Source organism: Echeneis naucrates, chromosome 12, assembly GCF_900963305.1.
Source record: "Echeneis naucrates chromosome 12, fEcheNa1.1, whole genome shotgun sequence".
Classification (NCBI taxonomy): Eukaryota; Metazoa; Chordata; class Actinopteri; order Carangiformes; family Echeneidae; genus Echeneis; species Echeneis naucrates.
In genome coordinates, this window is record NC_042522.1 from 2,057,240 (window position 1) to 2,082,990 (window position 25,751).

At 39.6% G+C, this 25,751-nt stretch overlaps 1 protein-coding gene across 2 annotated transcripts in view; it reads left to right on the plus strand.

The window, feature by feature from the left end:
• Positions 1–17,589: 17,589 nt before the first annotated feature.
• The window catches only part of slc12a2 (solute carrier family 12 member 2), a 63,468-nt gene continuing 55,306 nt past the window's right edge, over positions 17,590–25,751 (plus strand). The window contains exon 1 of one of the 2 annotated variants that reach the window (XM_029515309.1): positions 17,590–18,575. In XM_029515309.1, the coding sequence (XP_029371169.1) occupies positions 18,006–18,575 (570 nt within the window). In that variant the 5' untranslated portion in view covers positions 17,590–18,005. The remainder of the gene's footprint in view (positions 18,576–25,751) is intronic. The other variant, XM_029515308.1, reaches the window with a different exon arrangement.

Genomic DNA, 25,751 nt, shown 5'->3' on the forward strand with positions numbered 1-25,751 from the left:
CTGATGGCTGACTTACTGTAATTGCAGGGTTTTGATTGGTCTCATTACTTCCATCTGGTCAACAAGATTACACATGTAACATCTTCCCTCAGCTGAGAATCTGTATCGTCAGAAAACACCAACAGATCACTCCGGTCTGGAAGAACTCTCTCCCTCCGAAGAGCTCCTGAATCCACCGGATCCTCCACAAACGGTGAGCTCATGTTCAGGGAGGATGATCAATGAAGTATGCTCTTCTTACAGCCAACTTTAAGCCGAAAGTCGGAACAAAAACTGGACTGGATCAGGTTATGTTCTCAGCATCCGTTACCATGGTGATACAGACAGCTTCGAAGAGAGCTGGTTTTAGGCTCAACATAGATCGATGAGGCAATAATCTCTCTTCGTAATTCACCCCTCTGACCTCTGAAACCATCACAGTAGGTGATGTCATTTTGTAGTTTAAACACTAGGTAGCAGCAGAAGATTTGGAACAGTTATTCAGCAAACATATTTCTGACTTAACAGTGAGCTCTAGTGATGCTCTGTTGCACTGCCCACATACAACAACCTTTTACACGCTGAATGGAAACGATGGGATCTTCTTTGTTTTTCTTTCATATATGTTTGGATTTTTTAAGCTGATATACCCAGATGACTCTGTAGGCCTTTGTGTAGGACTAGACTCATTTGTAGTGAATGCTACCTCACCTGGAGGTCTGAGCTCAGTTTGAAGGAAATATCAGATCAATGATGTTTTAGGCCTATTTTCCTCTATATGAACATGCAATATAGGTAAATTGATCATTGAAGTGTCTACAGTTTAACTTCAGTTTGTTTTTTTTACACGAAAAGTTTGATCAGCACTTTTACCAATGTATGTCAGGTGTTTCAATGCACAGATTAAGAAAAAAGTAGCCATATCTGAATCAAAGATTCTCACAGCCCACATATTAGCCAAACCTTTGTGCCACCTTGGGATACTTCTATGTAATATTGTCATTAAACGTTCAACAGTACCAACCACAAAAAAGCATTGAAGCCAGATCCAGGGAGAGTCAGGTAGTTCCCATCATGCACTGAAGATTTGCTCTTGCCCAAATTTCCTGAACATATTGTTGCCACATTATGAGCATGTTGAGGTTCTGTAAGCTTGAAAGGTGCAGTGTTTGATTCTGCACATGGCTGTTGATGGACAAGTCTAATTTAAGAAAATTGCAGGTGTAAACAAACTACTTTATTGTTGCCTCCATTACTGTTCACGTCCCATTAAGTCATGCCAGAGTCTCTGTGATCCAGCAAAACTGGGTCTCTCGAACTGTTTCACATAAACTAAATGTAACCATCTTACTGAGTGGAGGAGTCTCTGTTCTCTTTTCAGATAAGGCCACTAAAACTGGTGGTTGTGAACTGAGTGGGAATGCTGTCAAGAAAACAGTCAGAAGCAACATAAGCACACCCAACTTCATAAATAATGACTAAATAAAGTTATTTTGATTGTGTATTGTTAATATTTCCACATGTGCTCTTCTGGCCAAATACTAAGCATGGGCTGGGGTGGAAATGCCCCCTAACCCCACACAATTGTTCAAATGTCCTCCCTTTTCCCCAAATACCAAATAAAGACCATTTTACAGATTACTAACATTTGATTGGTTGGTTATGCCCTGTAAAAAGTGAAGACTCAGAAATAGAGCAGTCAGTTTCATTGATCTGTTGACCCAGATGCTCAGTAGCTGTACACAGCCTGTTTCTGTCAGAACACTTCACAGTGCGAGTCTTTGTCAGTCTAAAGGATTAAATAGTTATCAGTAGATTTAAAAAATTTTGATTGTACAAGTTAATATAGCTGATATAATATATCATTATATAACTTTAATTCCCTCCCTGAAAATGTCTCACAATGAAGAATACATGGAAATCACTTAGATTAGGGCCAAATCAAAGTGAAATTAATTTGATTTGTCTTATTTACGTTAAATAAATAAATACATTTTCTAAATTGTGTTCTTTTAGTTGTAGGGCCAGCAGTGCAAATCTGGACCAAACACAAAAATAATATCTTAAAATATCTTGGTTCTCCTCTTCGTTAGCGTTACCACCAGCCTCCGAGTCCGTTGCTGAAAATGACAAAGGCTCTGCTGATGTGGCCATCGCCGCAGGTTACCCTGTCCTTCGTTGTTCTTCTCCACATGGCAGACCGTCCCTCTCACTCGTTTTTAGGGATGACATATAGAAACTGCTCCGTTTTGCAAACTTGTTATCTAACAGGTAATACGCCAAGCAACGTCAGAAGTCAAATCTCACGTGCCGTCTGCGTCCAAATCAGCCAATCAAATTGCGCGACACAAGAGCAGCAAAGTTCATCATCAAGGTCATCATCATTTAACTGTGTTATAAACAATATTATTTCCTGTCAGTATCGTTTCCTACGATTGTTACTGTCACAGAGATGTCTTTGCTTTTTTCTATAGATAATCATATTTTGAGAGAAGGGGGCAGGAGGGAGGGTCTGAAGACCCTGCTAACCCCTAGCTGTTAGCCAACAGTACTATTGCTATGGGTTACTTTAGTTTAAATGAAAACATGAAACAATTGTAGCTCACAGCCAAAAATAACACATATTAGCAATAATCATCATGACCAACCAACATCTCTTACTTGAGGCTTTAGACTTTTTTGAAACCAGTAGAAAGCCTGCTAGGGCTGAAACGATTCCTCGAATAATTTGAGTACCTCAATTACAAAAAATGATCGAGGAAGTTCCTCTGCCTCAAGGTGTCGTTTTAATTACTACATCATCGTTTTAAAATGGCTTTTGGTCAGCTTGAGCTCCTACAGTCAGCCTTGGTTAGCTTTAGCTCCTACAGTTAGCCTTGGTTAGCTTCTGCTCCTGCAGTTAGCCTCAGTTAGCTTTAGCTCCTACAGTTAGCCTTGCCAATTCAGTAACCTTAACTTAGAGTTAAAATAGTTAATGCACATAGCTTTATTATCTTTTTATTAGCTTTATAAAATTTAACATTTCAACACTTATGTAACAAAATATTCTAATGAAAGCTTGGCATGAGAAATGTATCCAGGGAGGTCTAACTGCTTATTATTTGTTATCCTTTTTGTCAGGAATTTACACCTTATTTAGTGATGAACGTCCGTGTTTTTGTGCGGCACTTCTGGTCAACTGCTTTCCCTCACCGGAGGGAGGGAGCAAGCTAATGTTGATCAACAGTGTCGTGGGTACACTATAAAGAAGCCTTAAAAAAAGCAAGATGGGAGGCTGGTACCACATCCTCAGACGCTTACCGACTGACAGTACCAGTTCCAATACAAAGCTGATGTACTGCCCAGTCAAAGCAAAGCTGACTCTGGGTCCTTACTACATCAGCCGGCACGATTGAAACAGCCGGTTGTTCCTGCAGTGATGCATGAAATAAAAATTCAATTGACACTTTAGCTTAAGTCAATTTAAGAAAAATAAAATCAAAGTGAGGTACAATCAGAGCGGCAAAATATGCCTTACCTATTTGAATTATGTTATTATCTTTAATTTTTAGCTGCTTCCAAGTACGCTTCTCCCCTGATGGACTGCACCGAAATGAAAATCGGATTTTATTCCCATTAATATTTATAACTGTAAGCTACAATCTCTTATGGTTAAATGTAAAATCAATCTAAGAGTACACCCAAACTTACCCATCGACTCGGGTAGTAATTTTTTCTCCTGTCATTTTCAGCGGTTTTACATTTATGGTGAAACATGTGCTTAGCCTCTCCATCGGCCTGCATTAAGACGTCCAACTCCATTGGGGTGAAATAACTGGATCCTTTTTTTTTTTCTCGGTTGCCATGGTGACTCGTGGAATTGGGGCTCTATTGATGATGGCTTTTAATAGAGGTTGTGCACGCGTGCAACTCAAAGTGAACCATCTCAGATCAGCTGTTCTGGAACCGGATAGCCAGAGTTCGGGGATAGAAACTGACCGTAAACTCCCTGGGAAAATGTTTACGAATCTAATTCATCAAGTGAAATGTAGGGACTTCAATGCAATCCAATACAAGCTACGGCACACATGATCAAGGACCCGACTGAGGGGGATTTGGGGCAATGGAAGTGTACTATATGAGGTCTTAATGGGAGGTTTCAGGGCTTTAACCTTGCTGTTCCAGAGATGACAGCTGAATGGTTAGGGCACACACCACATGGATGGAAATGCTCTGAGCTTGTCCCAATTTGACTCTTGGGTGGCTGCCCCTGCATAACAGCAAGAACCAAATGGAAAAATATAAACTTTCAAAGTCACTGTTGCAAAATATTCCAACATTTGAGCCAACAGGGGCCAACAGGGGTTTTCCTAAGGGCCCCTGAGTATTTGACTGGTTTGGGTTTCCTGGGGATGCACCTGTGGAAATAACACAAATCCTATCTGACCATGAATGGAGTTGGTTTTTTAGTAATTATAATGATGTATGAGCGAACTAAAGTAGATGGTCACATGATTTTTCTGTGTTGTTATTTGTATACTGTATTTGTTTTAGTAGCTCTGATAGCATATGAATAGTTTGCACGTACATCTAATACACAATGTCCTTCTGGACCTGTCAAATGCAGCACACCAATTACCCATCTACCACCCTCTGGGAGATGATTTACATCCAACCAAAAAAACACAATACCTCTGAACTGGACTTCACATTGCTGAAGTCCCCACCACATCACACTGCCCTCACATAATGCACAAAATTATCATCTTCGACCAACCATACATTTTTTTATGTACACATGATGAACATCAACTATGTTTGTTTACTTATTATTGTTGTACTTATATGGCTATAAGTCCTAAGGTTATCTCATTGTTTTTATGTCCAATGGCAATAAAATGTTGAATTGTACTGAAGGGGCTAACGGGAGGGGTTCAAATCCTAAAATGAGTCAGCCTTTGCTTATTTGTTTGAAGTTGTTCACAGAAGCACTTTCAGAACGCTGTGCAGCTCCTCCTTAACTTTTAGTGTACCGCCTCCTCTTTCTTGACATTTTAACATCCAGGGAGCACCATCAATATTGACATCCATAATGTTTACTGTGATCCAAAGTTTAGATTGCAACATTCCATGCTCCAGCTGCAGGGATAAATGCTGGTGGCATTGTCATGTGTGTCAGCTGGCAACAAGCAGCAGTGGGTATCCAGAGAAAGGTTTCCATTCTGCAGCTTCACAGTGGGAGTGACCTTGTGTCTGCTCTGTTTCATCTAAATCTGATTAATTTATTATCTTTTTAAAGGACCCTGTGCTGCATGCTGAAAGTTAAATGGTCAGCTCACACTTTTTTTCTCTTCATGCAGGCAATTCAGGGTTGCTGTTTTTTTTGTTTGGTTTTTTTTAGATGCCAAAAAAAAAAAAAAGCTAAAAAATCAGTGACAGGAATTTCAGAACATGTGACATTTGACATATAAACATATAAATAAATAAAATGAAATATAACATGAAATGCAACATATGAATGTATTTTTAATTCCCTCACCAACAAAGAAATTTTTAACACATACACATACAGTGTTGTTTACAGCATAGTGCATTTGCTCAGAGCCTCTGAGTGTGTATACAAATATTTTCACCTGCATGCTGTTTGTGATGGCAACACAGTTGTTTGTAATGTGTCTGATCATAGGGAGAAACAAGACTCACCGCATAATAATATTGGAATAAGTCACAGAACCAATTTAAAACCACAGATACATGAAAACAAGAGCTATAATACTGTACCATTTGTTCAACAAATGCTTTGTCAGGAAACCCTCTTGAGATGTACCATCTCATTTTCAAGGGAACCCTGAAGGAAAATAAAGGTACTCCTATTACATAAATAATACCAATATGCAGTTGTCAAATACTTTATAATATTACTTAAATACTTAATAAAACTTTTACATTGAGGAGAATAAAATAAATATCTGAATGGTACATAAATGAAACAAAGTCTCTTGTATGTATAAATATCATATAAAAAACTGGATTACATTTTATCATGGCAAGTCAATAAATTGTTCCAATTCAAGATTTCAGAGATTCAAATTCAGAGCTTTAAATGGCTGTGGCATCGATTTACAGACTGGAGGAAAAAAAATATTTTAATAATTACTTAAAAAGTTTAAAAAAATAAATAAAAAAGATACACATTTTAAAATGCATAACTTAACACATCTTTAGTAATACTGAATAAAACCTGAATAAAGACAAATAAATCAGTGTTCACTATTTAGAATAAATGTCAAACCTACCAAAAAATATAACCTGGCTTGAATGAAATATTTTACTCTTTCAGATATTTCACAAAAAATGCTTCACACATTGAGTGAATTTATCTAGTAACATTTGTTTTGAAATCCTCATATTAATGTCTAAAACATTAATTTCATTTGTTTACATGTTGTATTGAATTTTCAGATCTGAGCAAGAATACTTTTTTTTGTACACTCTAAACATAGCAGTGGATAAACTTGTCTGTTAGTCATCACCAAAACGCATTTCTGTCTATATACTATACTATTTATATCATTTGGATATTTGAATATTTAAATGAATATGAACCTTTATATGTCTGTCATTTCTGATCCTCTGTACAGTTGGAGCTGCAGATCTGCAGTCACCTTGCAGAGAGTGAGCCACTTTCAGATGAGTGAAGTTGTCCTCAGTGAAAGTCACACTACCCTGTTAACTGAAAGGTCATAGATATGGTCAAAACAAATAAAATATTGATTATATATAAACTGCACCTGACCACCGTCCAGCTTAGAGGTTTCCTGCACTGTTAAGAAGTATTTGTTCATCTAGCTGTCAAATTAAAATGAAAACTATTATGGGAAAATATTCCATTTGTGTTGTGTGTGTTATGTAAGAAGCTATATATACATGCCTGCTACACTCTCTGAAATGCTGCTGGCAGGTTTTCACTGTGACTTTGCAGTGTAATTTCATGGACAAATGTATTGACATTTGTGGGAAAAACCTAAACATAACCAAAGGAGACACAAAATAGCTTTAAAACAATACAAAGTGACAACAAAGAGATGGAAAACATCAATGACTCCATGAATCTATGACCATAAACTGATCCAGAATGAGCACAAAGTGACAGTCTGTCTCTGTGATGTACCTTCAGCTAGACTTAAACCAGCCCAAAAGACCAAAAAGACTTCTGGGTCTGCACCAACTACTTTTGGAGCAATGTGTTCTGCAAGGAAGCTGTTCCCATTTTCCTCATTATTAGTCACTTTGGATAATGCATCTGCAGCTTCTGAGTGGCTTCAGGGCAGAACGGAGGCTGCAATGAGTCATGATAGGAAGCTGATAAGCTAGCTGCTTAGCATGCTAACCAGCTGTCTGACAAATGTTAGTGTAAAGTGAAAGCAAACTAGTCTTAAACCTAGAGGACCTTTAACACAAGCATATTGAAGATGTTTATCACTGAGCAGAAGAACATGAATAAATGTGCTAACTTTTATTCAGTTACTTAAGTTAAATACAATGACAGCATGTTTCTGAAGTGAAAATCTCATTAATAGTTTTTGGATGGTCAAAGAACACGTCTATCGGAGCTTGGCCAATGAAGGCAACATCTCCCACAACTTCAAATGGTGCCTCCTGTTATCATAACAGAGAGAGACCTAACTACAGTAATGACAGGCTTCATGTGTAAGCTGAGAAGTTCTGACCAGTGTGGATGACTCTGCAGGAGTCCATCTGTCGACCTGTTGATTTAGACGGGAGCACAACATAATTAACCAAGGAGGTCAAACCCAGAGGCACCTCTCATCTTACAGTAGACTGAGAGGACAGCACAAACACAGAATAGAATTCTTTAATAATCAGAATTCTAAAAATTACTAAAGAGACTCATTTTTTCAATCATAAGTATGATCTTGAAGGAATATTTTGTGTCAGGGAGAGGTATATTTCTAACAGTCATAACATTGAAAGGTAGTGCATTACAAATGCAAGTAAATTGAACAGAGAATGCAGCAATGACTGTTAATTTGGGAGCTGTATTTGTTCTGACACTGGGACAGAATGATGCATGAAGGCTGCTCTGAAAGATTCATCTGACTGTCAGCGTTTCTTGGGTAGTGGAGAAAGTGACCTTTGTTGGGATCTTGAAAGAAGCGATTGACTTTTTAGGTAATGTTAATGGTAGTGAGGTAGCAGCAGAAGAGATGCTTCATGGGAAATGAATTACAGCCTGAAGTCTTGAGAGACAGAGTAAGGACAGCACTGTCTTTGTAAGCTCAGTCCATCTTCCACACGGCCATCACAGTGAACAACCACCACTGAGCTGTTACACAAATCTGACATCAGTGCCCTGGGACAAAACATGTGAGACAATGAGCTCAACTGGCTGAAGAACCTCCATCACTAACCCGAGGTCATTCTGACTCACCTTCTACAGCAGCTTCCTACTGCTGCAGCTCTTCTTCCTCCTTCCCCTCCTTCATCCTTTTTGTTTGAACAAATCTTATATCTACAGCCTTTAGAAAAAGCAGTATTTGGCAAAATTGAAGTAGAATTTATTTTACTATATTTAAGTAGCATGACATTCAAAAACACTGTGGTCTATGACTTCTCACAGGCTCCTGATACGTGGCTGCTGCCTGGTGTAAAAGCATTCTTGATGCCTTCAATTTAACACTATAGCAGCGTGTCGTGATCCAGTACAATGAGAACACAGAATGCAGAACAGTTGGGGGTTTTGCTGAACCAAAGCAATTTATTCCCAAACAGGGTCAAACTAGGTCAAAACAGGCAACAGGATGCAAAAATGTTAGACAAAAAGGCAGAAACAAGGGGCAGAAGAAAGCAATACACACTAGACTAGACTGGAAAGAATGCTGAAACGCACAGGTGAAACACAGGTAATCACAAGAGGGAAACTTAACAGGAAGACAGAGATAAACACAGGACTTGAAAATAAAACTGAAAATGACAGACAAATACCAAACTACACAATAAACTATATTAGCAGGATCTGGCACAGCCACTATTATGGAACTAATCATCCAGTTATAAGTTGTTGAAAATAAGACACTATCTTTAATTGCCACAATTCAGAAAGGGGTTAGCACTGTTGTCTCACAACATGAAGGTCGTAGGTTCAGTTCCCGGGCCTGTCCTCCCACAGGTGGAATGGACTTGGGCTGTAAGATCAGGTCAGAAGAAACAAAAAAAAAAAACATCCTTTCTGAGAGCATCTGCCTCAACAACAACAATAATACAAGGCATCACAGACTATCATCACAGACTATCAAGTTAACAAAGTAGCCATGATGAAAACACTTGGTGCAAAGGCTATGTCACGAGTTATACAGGACAAATGGGAGACAAAGGGTTTCTAGCATGGCTGCATCTCTATCAATGTGAGACCTGAACAGAGCTGTGAAAGAAGTATACCAGCCTCAGGTGTTTGCGCTGTCTTTGTTCTAGATGCAAAATTTCCTCCTGGAAAAAAAAATCAGACTGGATGACGAATCACTGAAAACTTGTGTTGGCTAAATTGGAGCGTAAAACGCAGGCTGAACCCTGTGCATGTTAACACTCAAGGTGACAGAATGGTACAATGGAACCCAGATCCATGACTCGCCAGACAAAGTAGCAAATTACTAAATCTTTATTGACAAAGTTCAGCTCAAAATTACTCTTTGAGGAAACAAACTGGTATGAAATTAATAGCAAAAGTAGCAACAAAAGACACAAGCCAATGCTTGGAAATTACATAGAAATAGAAATAAATGCACAATACAATGCTTGGAGAGAACTATACAAAGTATCAACACAAATTACAAGGCTAAGCTTGACAAAAAAGATCAAAGTATAAACATAATTCAGGAAACTAGACGAGGCAAAGGGCATGGACTGAACTGTGCTGTGGCTTAGTTCCACAGCATGAGACACAACTGGTACAGGACAAAGGGAGACAAGGTAATGAGGAACAGGTTAACAGAGTCAGGCCAGGGAAAGGCAATCAGATTGGCACAAGAGGAAGCAAGCAAACCAAAACACAAGGAGAGTAGGAATTTCAAAATAAAGCAGGAAATGGCAATACTGACAACACAACACAGAGTTTCAGGACATGAAACAAGGAGTTAGCTACATTGGTTTCCCTCAACACACAATTGATTTCCCAGGCATTCAGCTACCTGAGTAAATGTATCCTCTACACCAGATGCTGTAGTTTGATTTAAAGGAAAATGTGTTAGTTACTGGTGGGAGTCTTCCAAAATTTGATCACCAGCCTTCAATAACGAGCCACAAGTTCTCACACATTAGATTCAATTTAAGTCACAAAGGGAAACACCTCTATCTTTTTTGTCCATATTCAGAATAGCCAGGAGTTAAGCGGTGTGGTGGTGCAGCTTCAAAACTGCCAGAAATATATGGTTCGAGGTTCAGGAAGTGTAGGATAAAATAAGTTGAAAAATAATCAATCATAATCAGTCCTTTACCACTGGAATGGATCACAGAGGCTACGTCCATTTAGCATGTGAAGCTAAAAATGTTGCATCATTACACCATCTTAAATACTGTAAGTCTGTTAATTAGCCACATGCAGGTTTCCTGCGTTTTACCAGAAGCAGTAGAAACGGCACACGCCTATAATAAGACGTTGCTTTATCAGGTGGAAATGCAAAGTAATGAATGGACGGCATAGTGAAGGACATAGTGAGGCCTTATTGTGCCCTTGCCCCCGAGCATTTTTTATAACAGGTAAAGGTCTGATTTTAGGTGCAGCAACCCAAGTCCAGTCCTTATGGGTCTGGACTTGGGTTTGAAATAATTGCAGATAGAAGGAGAATTCCAGCACTGAGTTCTGCGGGTGTGATACACGTTTGCAAAACCATATAAGTGCAGGACTCTGCAACAAGATCTAAATTTAACTCCTCAGCTGCAGTTAGTAGTCTTCACCTGTTCCTCAGTTTTCTGCGTCCTCTGGGAGCTTCTGTTGTATTGAAAATGTTTCTCAGTTCCTTTGTGTTACATATATTTGCAGTGTTCAAACCTGATCTGAAAAAACTCTTGATTTTCTCCAAACCAGACCTTTGCGCCTCCCTCCTTTCTGATTTAAACCAAAGGTTACTTTCTTAGCTCCAAAAGGATCACAACACAGCAGCTCAGCTTCTTCCTGTTTTTAACAGTTGACATCATGTGACCCTGTTCCTTTTTATTGGCTGCTTGTCCTTTTAAGTATTGATGTTAAGATTTTCCTGATCACTGGGGCTACCAGCTACATAACAGCAGCTGGCACGCAGCTTAATCCCTGGGTTATGGATCATTTACACTTTCACTCTGGAACAAATTTTTTTAGATTTTTTTCTGATGTGAAAGCCTCTTTTTTTCATCTGTATATACTTTTTACTTTAATTTACTTTTTTACTGTGCTTGTTTACAGTGCATTAATATGTTTGATATATTGCTTCTGCACCTATAATCATTAATATCTATGCTGCCGTATACTGTTTGTCCTTCCTCTGTAATTCCATATTGTCTTGTCCTGTTTTACAGTGCAACTGCTTTTACTGTATTTGTCAAAGCACTTTAATATGAATAATAAGTTGTTAGATTTTTTTTCTGCTCCTGTGTTGTCACATTAGTGCAGATATTTACCTCATTGTTTGTTTGCATTGACGTTTCAGAGAAGAAAGGAGCCTGTTGAGAGAAGTGAAACTTCCCAGTGACCCAGAGGTTCAATTTGGTCTCAACAGTCAACTTCACAGGTGATAACATAACAATCAGGACTGAGCTGTCAGACATCTTGCAACTCAGCCCCTGTATGACGCTGCCTCACTGAGCTGCTACAGTGCAGCGAATCACAGCTCTATCCCACTGCATGGACTTTAACTTTCAATAATAATAGTAATAATTCATTACTGAAGAGTATTTCAGAAACAGAGCAATCGAGAGACTACAATGGAAAATACTGGCTTCCCCCAATGTTTTTAACTTATAAACATAAGTTTAAATATAAATATTTTATTATGGCTTTCTGATATGACTGTTTATCCAGTAATAGCATACAATTGTGAAAATATTGTTATTATTTACATATTTATTGGCTAATCACACTTTTTTCCTTGATAAGTTGTTAGTGTATCCTGGGATGGAGTCAAATTCTCTGTCTGAATTTTCAACTCAGTCTGCCCCTGGGTTTGGCAACTTACTGTTTTGTAGTTTTCCTCCCCTCTCAGGCCACCTTATAGATATGAGAGAAGGGGCGAGGCCTCAGTTATTGTGGTGCAAATGACAACAGCTCCAAGGCGATTTGGTGAATGCTGAATATTTGTTTACAGTGAAACTTGCCTGCAGGCCGACTGCAGATGAGTCTCTTACATCACCTACAGTTTTCTATGAGTGACAGTTACAGTTAGGGCAAGATGAGCAAGAAGACCCTCAGACACTCTGGTCCCACAGTGAACTGAAGTGAGTCTACAGAAACAGATAAAATGTGAATATCTGCCCTGAGAATTAAAAATACATGCCAAGTTTTGTGTAAATGTTCTGTCCCACTATGTATTTTTGTCTCTCTATAGGGCACATAGCGGCTCCAGAATAAGTGTGGTAGTTTTGAGATTATAAGAAACAGGAGACAAGCTGCTGGACAAGTGACTCATAACGTTGCAGCAACAGCTCTTTCTAAATGCCCCAGTAATTACAAATTTGAGCAATTATGTTCACACACCAGAAGGCTTACTTACTATTTGGTCTAGTACAGTGTGTTGTGCCATTTTGGGAATCTCTGCACTAATTTTCTCTTCTTGTACTTCAGTTATCATGTCCGCCCAATCTACCTAAATCAAAGGCAGATACAAAAGTGAACAACACTGAGAGACACATGTTGGAGTTCCCACTAATTGTGTGTTTTATCTGCATTCAAATGGTATTTCTGTACTGTACTGGGCACATGATGCCCAGCAGGTTTATTAACCCTTTTTTAAAACTCAGAATATTGGCATGTCATGTGATGTCACTAAATGGCTCCTTTAAGCTTTATAAGCTTCAAATATAAGCAATAATCTCATACAAATGTTTGAATAACAAAATGTGCTTTTGAATTCTAGGGAAAGCATATCTTTCAAGAGAAGCCAGCTCTATTTGAAATATAACTGTAGTGTTCTAACTGTGAGTCAGGAAATAATTTTCAGAGCAGACCTGTCAACCCTTCAATCATTTAGGATGAAAGCAAGTTTCTTCTTAGTGTGCAATCGTGTGTTGGAAACGTACTATTCTAGAAAAATTATTTTAATTGTTCAAATGAGATTTTGGCAGGAGTCAAATTTTTTTTAATTATTTGAACACACATGCGCCATTAAAGTGTGGAGGCTGTTATGCTGTTGGTAATGATCCCTTGCTAGAGAGAACAGCATTAACTGGATTAGAGGTCTTTCTGGCTAATGAGCTGGAAAAACTATCTGGGGGGTTTGACCTTCCATGCTGCTGTGTGAAGATATAGCAGAGCCTGTCACAATGTGATTGTCAGCATGACACCCTGCTGCAGTGTAAGCAACCAACAGAACCAGGGAAGGAAACTGTAGACCTGATGGAGGGTCATGCAGCATCTTAGAATGGGACCTTCTATGTCCATCTGTGACTGAGTTATCTGTCTGACCAATGAAATGTGGATGAAAGAAATTGTACATGATATTATTCTCACTCTTTGAGAAGCCATAAGCCTGAACAACTTCTGAGCCACTGACATGCATTCATTCTTCTTTAGCACATCTACAGTGTGTGTGCTTACTCTGTGGTATACCTCCCACCGGCCGACAGTTTTTGCAGTACATCAACATTATTCTGGTTACATTTCTAAAAGGATGATAAGATCAGGGACTGTGTACCATGTGGTACATATGGCTTTATCAAATTGCACACTTTATTGATTTTACAGTGTCTGCATTCAGGGAATCTGTCATTTATTCTTTTTGCTGGTTTAACTAGGTTTTACCTTCTGTTCCCTGGATCAGACCTCCCCTGACCAAAAGGAAGCAGCAATAAAAATGGCCTCATATTATGGCAAGCAGGGAGTGGATGAGGTTGGATTTGATTATTCTTTTGTATTCAATCATTTGAAACTTTAAGCTTTGTTGTTTTTTTTTTTTAATTCGATAGTTTTATCTGTTAGTCATTTATACCTTGCCCAATATTGTCTATGTGTAGGTTAGCCTTTGTGTAAGCCCCTATTTGTCATTTGTTAGTTCAGTTATGTTTTTAAGCGTTTGCTGTATGTTTGGTTGACCTTCATTTCATTTTATGGGCCTTGTGACAAAGCCCATAGGGCATGAATCATGTCATCTTTATACTCCTCAAACTCTCAGTGACCTTTCATGGCCATTCATTTCATTTGTTATTTGGTGGTTTGATGTTAGCAACCTGGATATGAGACGAGATCATTCCATCACCATCTCTTTTAATTTTGAACAATCAATATAGTCTGCTACCTCAGAAAAAGGCATTGTATTAGTCTAATTCTCATTGGTTGTTGTCAATATAGCACTGATTGTACTGCCAGAAGCTTGTTTGTGTTGGAAATACTCAATGTGGCACAGTATAAGGAACATTTATGACATCACAGCTTATATGTTGACCCAACAGTTGTGAGCCACAAATTTTCACTAAGCATGACCAGCTGTGTAAACTTTGCAACGTACCTTGTTTGAAGAGCAACAAATTGCTTTTGGCATTTAAAGATTGCAGACCACAAAATACTTTATCATTTGTTTCTGTTTATTTTGACAAACGTAAAAAATCATCCTTTCATAAACGCAGTCCCTTGATCAGCCTTCACCTTAACTAAGACTGGTAAGACCATAGTATTTTGTATTAATGGCCTTTGTAATAGTATCAAGTTGCTCTGTGAATATAAAATCAATAATTCTAATTCAGTTACCACCAAAAAGGCCAAATCTGATAATGGTGATTCAATTTTGAAGGGAAAAGTGGTGATGACTCACAAGGTATAATTATAAGGTATGTCATTTTCCTCTTAGCTCAGGAGCACTGATCTTCATGGCTGCTATAATTGACCTGCTTTAATTTGGCTTTGAGTTATATCTGTGTGTTTTTATTGTTTTTCAGATGGTTGAGAATTTAATTACTTTTAATAGGCCATAAGCCATGAATCATAATCAAAATACATTAGTGTATATAACCAGAACAGCATTATTTGGAGATCAGGCTATACTTGTGTGGTAGTGCAGGTATATAACAGCCTCTTCTATCCCCTGCTATGTTGGAAACCTTACTGAAGGGGTTTGCTGCTATTAAGCTGCAAGAGCTTCCTGAGGTCAAACAATGGTTTTGGTGATGAGATTTGGCTCACAGTTGGTGTTCAAAATCCCAAATGTGTTGGCTGAGGTTTGGTTGAGTTATCTCATTGCAAACTAGGAAAGCCAGTTCTTTTGGGGAGTACTCCAGCAGTAAGTAGAAACCAATCATGTTATGATTCTCCCTTATATTTTGTTGATAATTATTTTACTTAAATACATTTTTTGACTGTAGAATTTCAACATGTGGGGACGTTGCATAATTGCATAATTGTGACATTTTGAAAAATGTTGGTTTTACTTGCACCTGAGAAAAAAAATCTGTACATTTCCTCCATCACTGGACAAAACACTAAAGGTCCCGTATTGTATCACAGTAGACATCCATGTGGTCTTTCATTATCAATCAGAGCAAGGTTCTATATTAATAAAGTGAAAGTCTCAAAGGTCTCGGTCCAAAGAGAAAGGCTCACAGCCCTGTTCAGAGACTGAGCCAACTGTCAGGACTTCTGGAACATAGTGGTGTCACAACAATGCAGTGACCACCCCCTCCCAGACCACCTGTGCTAGGCAACCTGCTTAGCAGGATTAGGTTTCTCTTGGTGTCTGACACAGAGACACAAATATACATTTAAAGTGTGCCATCTCATAAGTCCATCTCATAAGTCCTCCCTTTAGACCCCACCAGCTCCTATGAGGAATATCAGGCTTTTTAGTTGCTAAATGCTTTCCATGTTCCTCAGCTTGTCTTTAACTTTGTCTGGGGTGTAAAGAGCTGACAGCCTATTCTTAGTATCTGCTGCGGAATGCAGGAATATATATGAAAGGGGTGGGAACAGGTTACACAGACTTCTTTGTTTGCTTTTATGCTACTTTGTGTGTTATTTTAGGCACACACATGCACACAATTTATTTGTTCCATTAACCATAACCCTGGGGAAGTGCCACATAAAAGTGATTTGTATTCATTTAATAATTTCAATATTATTTCACATCACCCCCTTGAAACACTTCAAAGTGTATACTTTTACAGATACTTTTATGTATATGATTTACATATTTTTTTTATGTAATATTTCTTTTAATAACCATTTTCAACCATTGCTTAGCATTTGGAGCATTTTGATTTGGTCTGCTGCTTTACTTGTATTTTCTTTATTGGTCAGGTTACCACAGTTAATGTCTAGCAAAGATTTAGTTCAGCTAAATCATTCACCGCATGGAGGAGGTGATCTAAAGATCTGTGTGTTTACTGAAGTACTGAAATTATATAGACCAAACAAAGTCGGAGGCCGAGTCAAAGACTCTCCTGCTGCTCCATATTAATTAATGTGCATTGCCATTGATGCACATTTGGATATTGTAAAGATAATTTTTATAATGCAGTTTTTTTTTTTACATGGGATGTTTTCCCATCTCTCTGATCTCACTGACAATGCATGAAACAGTAGTTATACGGGGTGTCCATAAAATCTCTTTACAACTTAAAAAATGATTACAAAAGCATATGTGTGGGAATTATTACAAAATTTGGAGTAGATATTTTAGAAGTTTTTTGCCTAATTCAATACACCTGTACATAGGCACCATTAGTTGCACAAAGCACATGATATCTTTAACATAACCCCACAGAAAGAAGTCCAGGGGAGTGATACTGGGTGAATGAGGTGGCCAGGCAATTGGGCCATCCCTTCCAATTACCACTACCTATTTCAACAAGGTACCTGAAATACACATATGCAATGTGATTAAAAACTTTGATAACCACTGAGTACATACAACAAATCTCATCAATTGCTTTTTGTAGTAATTTTTTTAATTGCAAAGAGACTTTATGGACACCCTGTACAACAGCTGCTTTACCATTATTACAGCAGGAAGGCTGCTCAGAGAGCCATGTGCCCACATGTGCACTGCAATTCCTGAGACAGAAGTGTAGCCCATCTGCGATCTGATGTAGGGGTGAACATATGTTTGGGGGCCTGGGGCCGAAGACACAGGTGTGGTGAATAAATCCAACTCTGGTTAGAGCCCTAAAAGGCTTGGGCCAGCTTTGCATGAATACACCATAAGAGAAGAAGTGTTCCCAGAGCCATACACTGAAGACAGTAGGATACACACGGTTTATTGTTTGGTCTATTGGTGCAGCCTGAGCCGCTCCCCTTCACCGCCCCTTCCCACGGGAGCCCAACGACGTAACTTCTCCTGTTTGAGCGTTGTGATGTCTTCTCGCGACATTTGCTTCGCCAAAGGAAAACAAAGAGGCGATTGATAACATCTCGCGAGGTCGCTCTCAGCGGGAGCCCCCCCTTCGGTGATGCCGACTGCAGTGTGTATATTACCAGGCAGAGAGGTGTCGGGAGTCTAGGAGGAGCTGCGGCAAGGTCGACACCAGCATCCTTCTCCGAACATCGGAAAAACGACAGCTGGACCGGGCTTAGTTTAGGCTCCGAGCGAGGGAAGGCGACCGGCGGAAAGAGGAGGAAGAGGAGAGCGGCCGAAAGTTTCCAGTCTGTAGCCTCATGTTCCGAGTTAGCTAACGAGCTATCGTTCTCTCCAGTCTCTGCGGCGGCTCCCCTGCGCCCTTCCTGCCCCGCTCAGACGGAACAGGTCGTGCTTTTCCCTGGGCGTCTCCCGGGTTTATGCTCTGCCCCGGCTTGTTTTACGGGCCAGAACGTGACTTTATTGTCAACGGTCTTCGTGTTTATTGGTATTGCTTGTGCCATGTCTGCGCTATCCTCCGCGCCTTCCGCCCCGTCAGAGAACACTGCGACAGAGGAAGATTTTCTGACCCCAGATGCGGGGCAGAGGCCACCCGGTCCAACGCCCAGTCAGAGCCGCTTCCAGGTGGACCTTGTGGCTGAGGCAGCGGGCGCCACCGATGACAAGTCGCCGAACTCTGACGCCTCCTCCACTGTCCCATCCGGAGGAAAATCTTCTCAAGAGTGTGCCGCCGCAGACCCAGGGGCAGGTGGAGAAGAAGCCAAAGGCCGGTTTCGCGTGGTGAACTTCGCGGATCCGAGCGCAGCCGGGAGCGCGGCCTCCCCGGAGGCGCCAACTGAGGGGCTGCAGAACGGGGACACTGTGATGAGTGAGACGAGCTTGCATTCTTCCACGGGGGGCCAGCATCACTATCATTATGACACCCACACCAACACCTATTACCTGAGGACTTTTGGTCACAACACCATCGATGCCGTGCCCAACATCGATTTCTACCGGCAGACAGCAGCGCCGCTTGGGGAGAAACTCATCAGACCCACCCTGTCGGAGCTGCACGACGAGCTGGACAAGGTAAGCCACCACAAGACTGCGAAAACGCGGAGTGACACAGTCATGACACCAGGTGGGTTTGCTGCTCTTAAAGTCCGGACAGAATCAGACATAGAGAATTAAGTCTTGGTAACAACAGGGGTCTGCAGCCTTTCCTCCCAGACGAAGATCAGGTCAAGATCATCACTAAACAGCGCACACTCTTCAGTCTTTCAAGGCCATGTGTTGTGGGCAGTGTTCTCCATGCTGCTTCTAGGTCAGAGTAAACCTGCATTACTACCTTGTTTTTCAGCAGCATGGGCAAATTAAGCCCAGACACACAGTCTGTGAAGAACCTGAGGTCTGTTACAGGTGTTGGGCTGAGGTTATTAATAGTTGGTTTAGTCTCAGCTGGCACACTGACTGAAAGTCCAAGCCCTTTTTTAATTGTGTGTAGTGAAAACTACCCCGAAGCTGTCTCTGTTTTATATAATACACTCATGTTTGTTTTTACAATGTAATTGCTGACAAATTACTTGAGATATAAATTTAAAATGCCCATTTTGCAATTAGAAGCAATCAGTTTTCTGAATCCAGGTAAGGGAAAATGAATGTTTTGTGAAAATCCCTACAAGACATGATTATATTTTTTGTCAGTGAAAATGAGATGCAAAATTTTACAACTTATTCCATTTGCATTGTCTGTGAAAATTAGCACAATATAGTCTTTACATTTGGCTGATGTATGAGTACCTCAAAATGCCCCTCATTATATTATAGTTGGAGGGGCTCAGCAGCGACTTTTTGAATCAAATTAGATTTGTATAGCACCAAATCATAACAAAGTTATATCACGGCACTTTACATATCGAGCAGGTCTAGACCAAACCCTTTATAAAATTATTTAAAGAGACCCAACAGATCCCCCGATGAGCAGGGAAGGAAAAACTTCCTTTTAAGAAGCAGAAACCTCGAGCAGAACCAGGCTCAGGGGGTGCAGCCATCTGCCTCGACCGGTTGGGTTGAGAGTGAGTGAGTGAGAGAGAGCGGCGTGGGGGGGCACAAAGTTGGGTACAGTAGAATACGCAACTAGAGTAATTTTGCTTGGAGTACTTGTGAGGTTTTACACTGATGTTTGGGATGAGATCAGGTCCACAGTGGGTCAGGATAAGGTGGAGTGCAGGGCTCTTTGCTGGCTTAAACCATGTCTTTATGGAGCCGCCTTTGTGTAGTGGGGCATTGTTCCTGTCACACAGAAAAGTGACAAACACTGACACACAACTGCTGACACCAACATTGAAGAACATTGTAAAAGGCAGTATCCACATACACATTTTTACACATTTGACCTCATGCATGTGGGCCTCGGTGTCCACACACTTTCAGTCACATGGCATGATTAGCTTTCTTCTTCCAACAAGGACTCCAAACAGAGCATCAACAAACAATTACGTTATGAATTATGAATTAAGACAGAAGTGTGTGGACACTGGCTAAAAATTGCAGTGTAATTGCAAAATCATCAATACATGCCTGACTTCCTAGCATTATCCATCAGTTGGTCAGTGGGTTTAACGGAAGTCCTCTTCAAAGATCAATCAGGGCAAGTGCTGACCTTCAACACATGTAGGACCTAAATGGAGATTGTCCATGTCAGATGCGTTCATACCTAATAGAAACTCTTCATCTGGTTTTGGCGAGAGGTGGTGCCTGGGTACAGTGTGGAGGAGGCAAGATAGAAACTTCATCAACATGCCCACTTGCTCACTGTGAATCTTCAAGATCTGCTATTTTCACATAGTGAACCTCAAGTGAAAATTACAGTGACTTACAGTTGTGACATTTCTTTAATGTTCACTTCATTTCATTTGGACGTGTGTGCTCTGTCATTCAGCTCCTCCAGGTGAAGTCTAGATAAGTTGTAGTTTTAAATGCTGTTAGTTTGAGCTTCATTGTGCCTTGTCATACAAGTGTTCTGCCTAGGCGAACTAAACAGTCAACCTGACTGGTTAGTTTCTGCTCTGTGGATGTTGTTTCAGAGAAATCAGGTACTGTGTATGGCTGGAAGGACACTTGGGTTTACCGTTATGTCACCAACAACTGTTCTTGGGAAACAATCTGGCTGAAGTAAATCATGTATACCCTGATTTCTCGGTTTTAAGAGTCATCTTTCCTAGAGCGCAGTGAACTGGAGTGTGTTTCACTGACCCTGAGTTGCCTTTAATTTGTCAAGGTTAGATTTTGATAAACTTCAAAGTGACTGTTGGCAGCAGTAGCCTGTCTAATGCATGATAGCCCTAATGAATTTGCAATGGTTTCTCACTCAGGCATACAGAGCTCTTCTTCTTGCTGTACTGTAAACAGCAGCTATGAATAGTAGAAGACATTCGTGAAATGTAGAATATAATCAGTGGCCACCTTTTTTAACTTTATATGTGGCACATTTACCCACTGAGGGACTAATAAAAGACTATCTTATCTCGTATCCCAAGTTCTGTTTTTAAAACAGAAGTATTAATGTAAACCAGCTGATACCGCGTTTGAGGCTGGTACTGATATTTGTGTGTTAAAGGTCTTGTATTGATGTGAGAATGAAGAGCGATTTCCATGTGTTTGCTCATATCTTGTGTCTAAGATCTATGCTAATACAGTGAAAGTCTCAAAGGTCTCAGTTCACTTAGAAATGCTCACAGTCTTGTGTTCAGAAACTGAGCCTTCAAACTGCCTTTCAGGACTTCTGGAATTTTGTGATGTCACAACAAAACAAAGAAAGCCCCAAGCCCACCTAAACCCCCAATTCAGCCTACTGGATTTATTTTCTCCCTTTTTTATCTGATATCTGCTGTATATTTTGATCGCACAGAAAGCAGTCAGGCATGTAGAAAAAAGGCATTCTTCTGCTCTTCTGTACACGGGTGCCCTCAAGGCTTATTTTACACAACTAACCAAGTTTATTTAGAGGCCTGAAAGGATGCAAAGACCAGTCAGGTTTATCATTTAGTCAAATGCCCACCACTTCTACTACTACTACTACTATTCCTTAAAAAAAAAAAAGAAAAAAAAAAGTACATTGCAAGAGTCATCTTTAAGTAACTTCCTATAGGCGGATCTTGCTCATGAATAGAGTTATTGAGTAGAGTTATTGGCTGGGTGAACTGGTTAAAACTGGTTAAAATTGTTGACAGTGTAAACTCCTGATATTGTGAACTGATGTATACAGTAGTTGCTCAGTTACATCTGAAGACTGAAGGTCAGCCATTACATTAGGGATTAAATTCATTTTTTAAATTTACTTTAAACCAAACGTGCTTGAATGTAGAATGTTTAATGTAATCTGGAACAGCTAGTATTGCATTCTAACCTATTAGGAACAAAAAATACTACCTGATTTTAATATATTAATTGAGGTTTAACTACACATCTAAAGCAATAAAAATCATCAGGGAACAGGCACCACCAATACCAGCGTCATAAATGAAAAAGGAAAGTGTGGGTGTGGGTGTGGTACAGTTGGTCTATTTAACTTTGAATTGGACCATCATTTTAAAAATGTACATAATTGTATACAAATTGAATACTTCAAACTACAGACTGAGACCATAATCTCACTAGGAAAATATGGACTGAGCTAGTATGTCAAGTGAGAAATAGGGTAAATTCCCATTTACCTCAGTACAATCACATTTCACTCCCCGATATCTAATGATCCTAATTAGAGAGACTGAAGGTGTAATGCTTTGCAGCACTTGCCTCAATTTACAGATCCACTTTTATAGATAGATTAATCATCTTTTCTCTATTGGTATTTTGACAGCAGCTACATTACTGCCAACTTCTGGCGCTTAATTTAGAAAGCAATATAGAAGAGTTTATGGGAATATGATGGCTCGGTCTATATTGAGTGTGATAGATGAAGTCGCTCAGTCTTGAGTCAGCTGAAGAGCTTATTTTCATTGTGAAATGGTTGAAACAGGACAAAAATTAGGACAGATCCAATTCATTTTAAAAAGGTAATTTTAACTTTGATAATGTAGAGTGATTTAATACTTTGCAAGAGGCCCAGTCTGTCCCAGCCAAGAACGACTATATCACTGTAGTGATCACATGACGGGTGAGTCCACATGGTCCACATTCCAGCGCTGATGGTGTTCATGCAGGGGAGCATTAACCAGATACCGACTTCATTCTTTGTACCTATAAAAGTGCAGCTGATGGACACAATAATAAAAACACTTCAAATAATAGAGGCACAGGTATCGTATAAGATGTATAATAGCCACTAGAAGATCAAAAGTGACTTCTAAGCGTCAATCTTCAAGCCAGTTAAAAACTCTTTAAATAGTCTTAAAATGAAATCGGAGCTCCATTGGTTCTCTCAAGTCTAATAATGTGCTAATTGCTTCTTGCGAGGGTGACAGGTGCCTCACACTGGCCCTAGATTCTTTTACAAATTTTGGACTTTGAAGAAGTTACTTGAGTGTTATCCATTTGTGCTTTGAACTATTTAGTCTACTTACAATAAATCTGCCTGAAGACAAGTTTAGAAATTTTGTTAAACATAACAAAGGAAGTGATAAAATGTTTGGGATGGTTGCGCTGTATCAACATGTCATGACTGCTGTTCTCTGTCCAGATGTGAATGGTTGGTGCCTACAATATTAATGGGATTTAAAAGAGACATCAACAAATCTGCTGTCCACAGTCTGAGCCCTTGTGAGAACTGACTATTATTAATAAATCAGAAGTAGCATATGGAGCGGCTGAACTAGTAGTGTTGACCTTGTTTCCAGTTTATCAAATTATGGAGCTAATACTACTGGCTGTTCAAGGGAAGGCCATTGTGAAGAATGCCGTGTTCACATTCCAGACCGAGATATGACCTGAATTAATCAATGAAATACCCTAGACATAAACAGAAAGAAACAGGGTTATGCTTTCTTAGAATATGGTTTCTCTTTTACTTGAATTATCTCAGGAAAACATGTTGGCACTGAACCAAAGCCAGCTACAGTGCCACTTGACCTTCTAGAGGATCTTCTGAAGTCTGCAGTTTTGAGTCTCATCTGTAGTTGTATGTTTTAAAGATTGTGTGCTATTGGACTGGTGTGTATTTTTGTTTACCTTTATTTTGGAGAAACAGAGAAATTTCAACTGACAAAGAAAATACTAAATCAGTGAAGCAAATACATTACAATAAATATATTGACAATAATCCCAAACATGAACTACATAAGGTTAACATGTTACACTTGCATAGTTTAATTTACAAATCAAATCATCACTCCATCATTATCTTTCAGTTCTTTCACACTCTTGTACTTTTTGGACTCAACCAAGGACCTGGCTTGAATCCAACTGAAGGTCTGTCCAGAGAGTGGTAATGTCTGTCCACATACTGTCCCCAGCAGACCTGACAGGCCACAAGAGGGTCTTGATGTGAAGGGCTCTTAAACATCAGATCCAAACAGCACTGGAAGTTGTTATTAGTGCCCAAGGTGCTTCAACTAGGTCCAAAGTAAAGTGTCTGAATACTTGTATTAATGTAATATTTTAGGGAATCTGGTTTGAACTGAGGGTAAACTTTACGAACACACCGTCCTTCCCTGCATTACCATGATTTTTCCTGTGTATGTGATCAGTTAGATATTAATAAATCTAAAGTTTTACTCTTTATTGCCCGTCACTGTTTGATATTGTTTATTGATCAGCCTTTATAAATCAAAAATTCCTAAAAAAATGAAATTGAAATATTTCCTCAAACAGATTGGATTATATAAACTCAACAGAATTGTTTACCAAATAATTCTGCATTGGTCAGGTTAAATGGTTCCATACATACTGATGTGCATGCAGACCTAGGACATTTACTGCCCTGAGACTTTCTAATATTATTGGAAATGGTGTGACCATGTAATACATTAGCACACAGGGTATAATGCAGCTCCCTATGTATAATGCATGTTGCTGTAGTAAGGGTAGTAAAATGCAGGCAACAGTACTGTGTAAGATGTTTCTTTCCTGGACTCAATTGGTTTGATTGCCTCCTGAGATGTGCTGGATGTAGGTTTCATTTGCCATTTAATCAAGGAGCTGACCCAACATAGCCTGAATGACACTCCAAAAGTTTGAGACTGAATATAAAATCATTGTGTATAATAATATTAGTTGGGTTTAGCTGTGAAGGTTCATACATAAAGATATGTACAAGCACTAGGTTCTTGATTTCTACTCAGTTGAGTGGTGTTTCCTTCAGCAGACATCAGTGTCCAAGATCACTGTCTGCAGTCATTGTTATGTAAATGGTTTAAAAAAAAAAAAAGTAAAAAACTGCTGTCAGTGCCTCTTAATCTCTGGAGCAGTTTATGAGATGGTCCCATTTCCAGATATTAAGTAGCTTGTGATGAAAAGCTGGTCTCATTTTCTCAAGGTCATATACTTGACAGAGGGCTTCTGTTGTACTCCCTGGTCAGAATACATTGGGCCTCAATCGTAAGCAACTAGTACTCTATTAGAAGTCAAGCTGGTTTCATTATTGCTGGTAGCAGGCCGCTATCAGTGCAGTGACAACAGGATTTAATTAACTGGCTCACATTCCTAAAGGTTGGACTGTTTGGCTCAATATCTGGTAAATGACTTTGAAATTAGGAGGGTTTGTGGTGGTTTGAAGGTCATGGTGACTCAAGCATTTCCAGTTTATCTAGTCTAATGGTCAAGAGTTACCCCTCTCTCTATGGCACACCCAGGTCAAAATGTGGCATGGAATTTCCACTCTATCAATTGACTGTAGCCCATAGACTTTTTTCTCAGCAATCAATGAGTCATTCAGCGTAGTGTCAGTGCAGTTACAGACTGACTGAGCGTCCTAATCATGGCGAAACAATTCAGGATCTTAAAACCTTTTTAGGGCAGTGATGGTTGCGTCCAAAAGTAGTGAATTTGTTAGACCTGGACATCACAAAAGGAACAGGCAGGACTGTCCTGCTCTCATGGGCCCAGGAAAAGGAAATATTAACAGCCTCACTGCAATGAGCTGTAGGTCCACATTGAAAGGCCAGAAGGGAAAGGGTGACAGGGCAGATTTATTCAGTCTAGAGCGGCCAAGCATAAACGTATTGCATTTAAATATTGACGTCTTGGTCCAGGGTATCAGCTCCACTGTGTCTGAAGCCAGGACATCATGCACATTTGTAACATTGTCCTGTTACTTTCTGAGTTAAT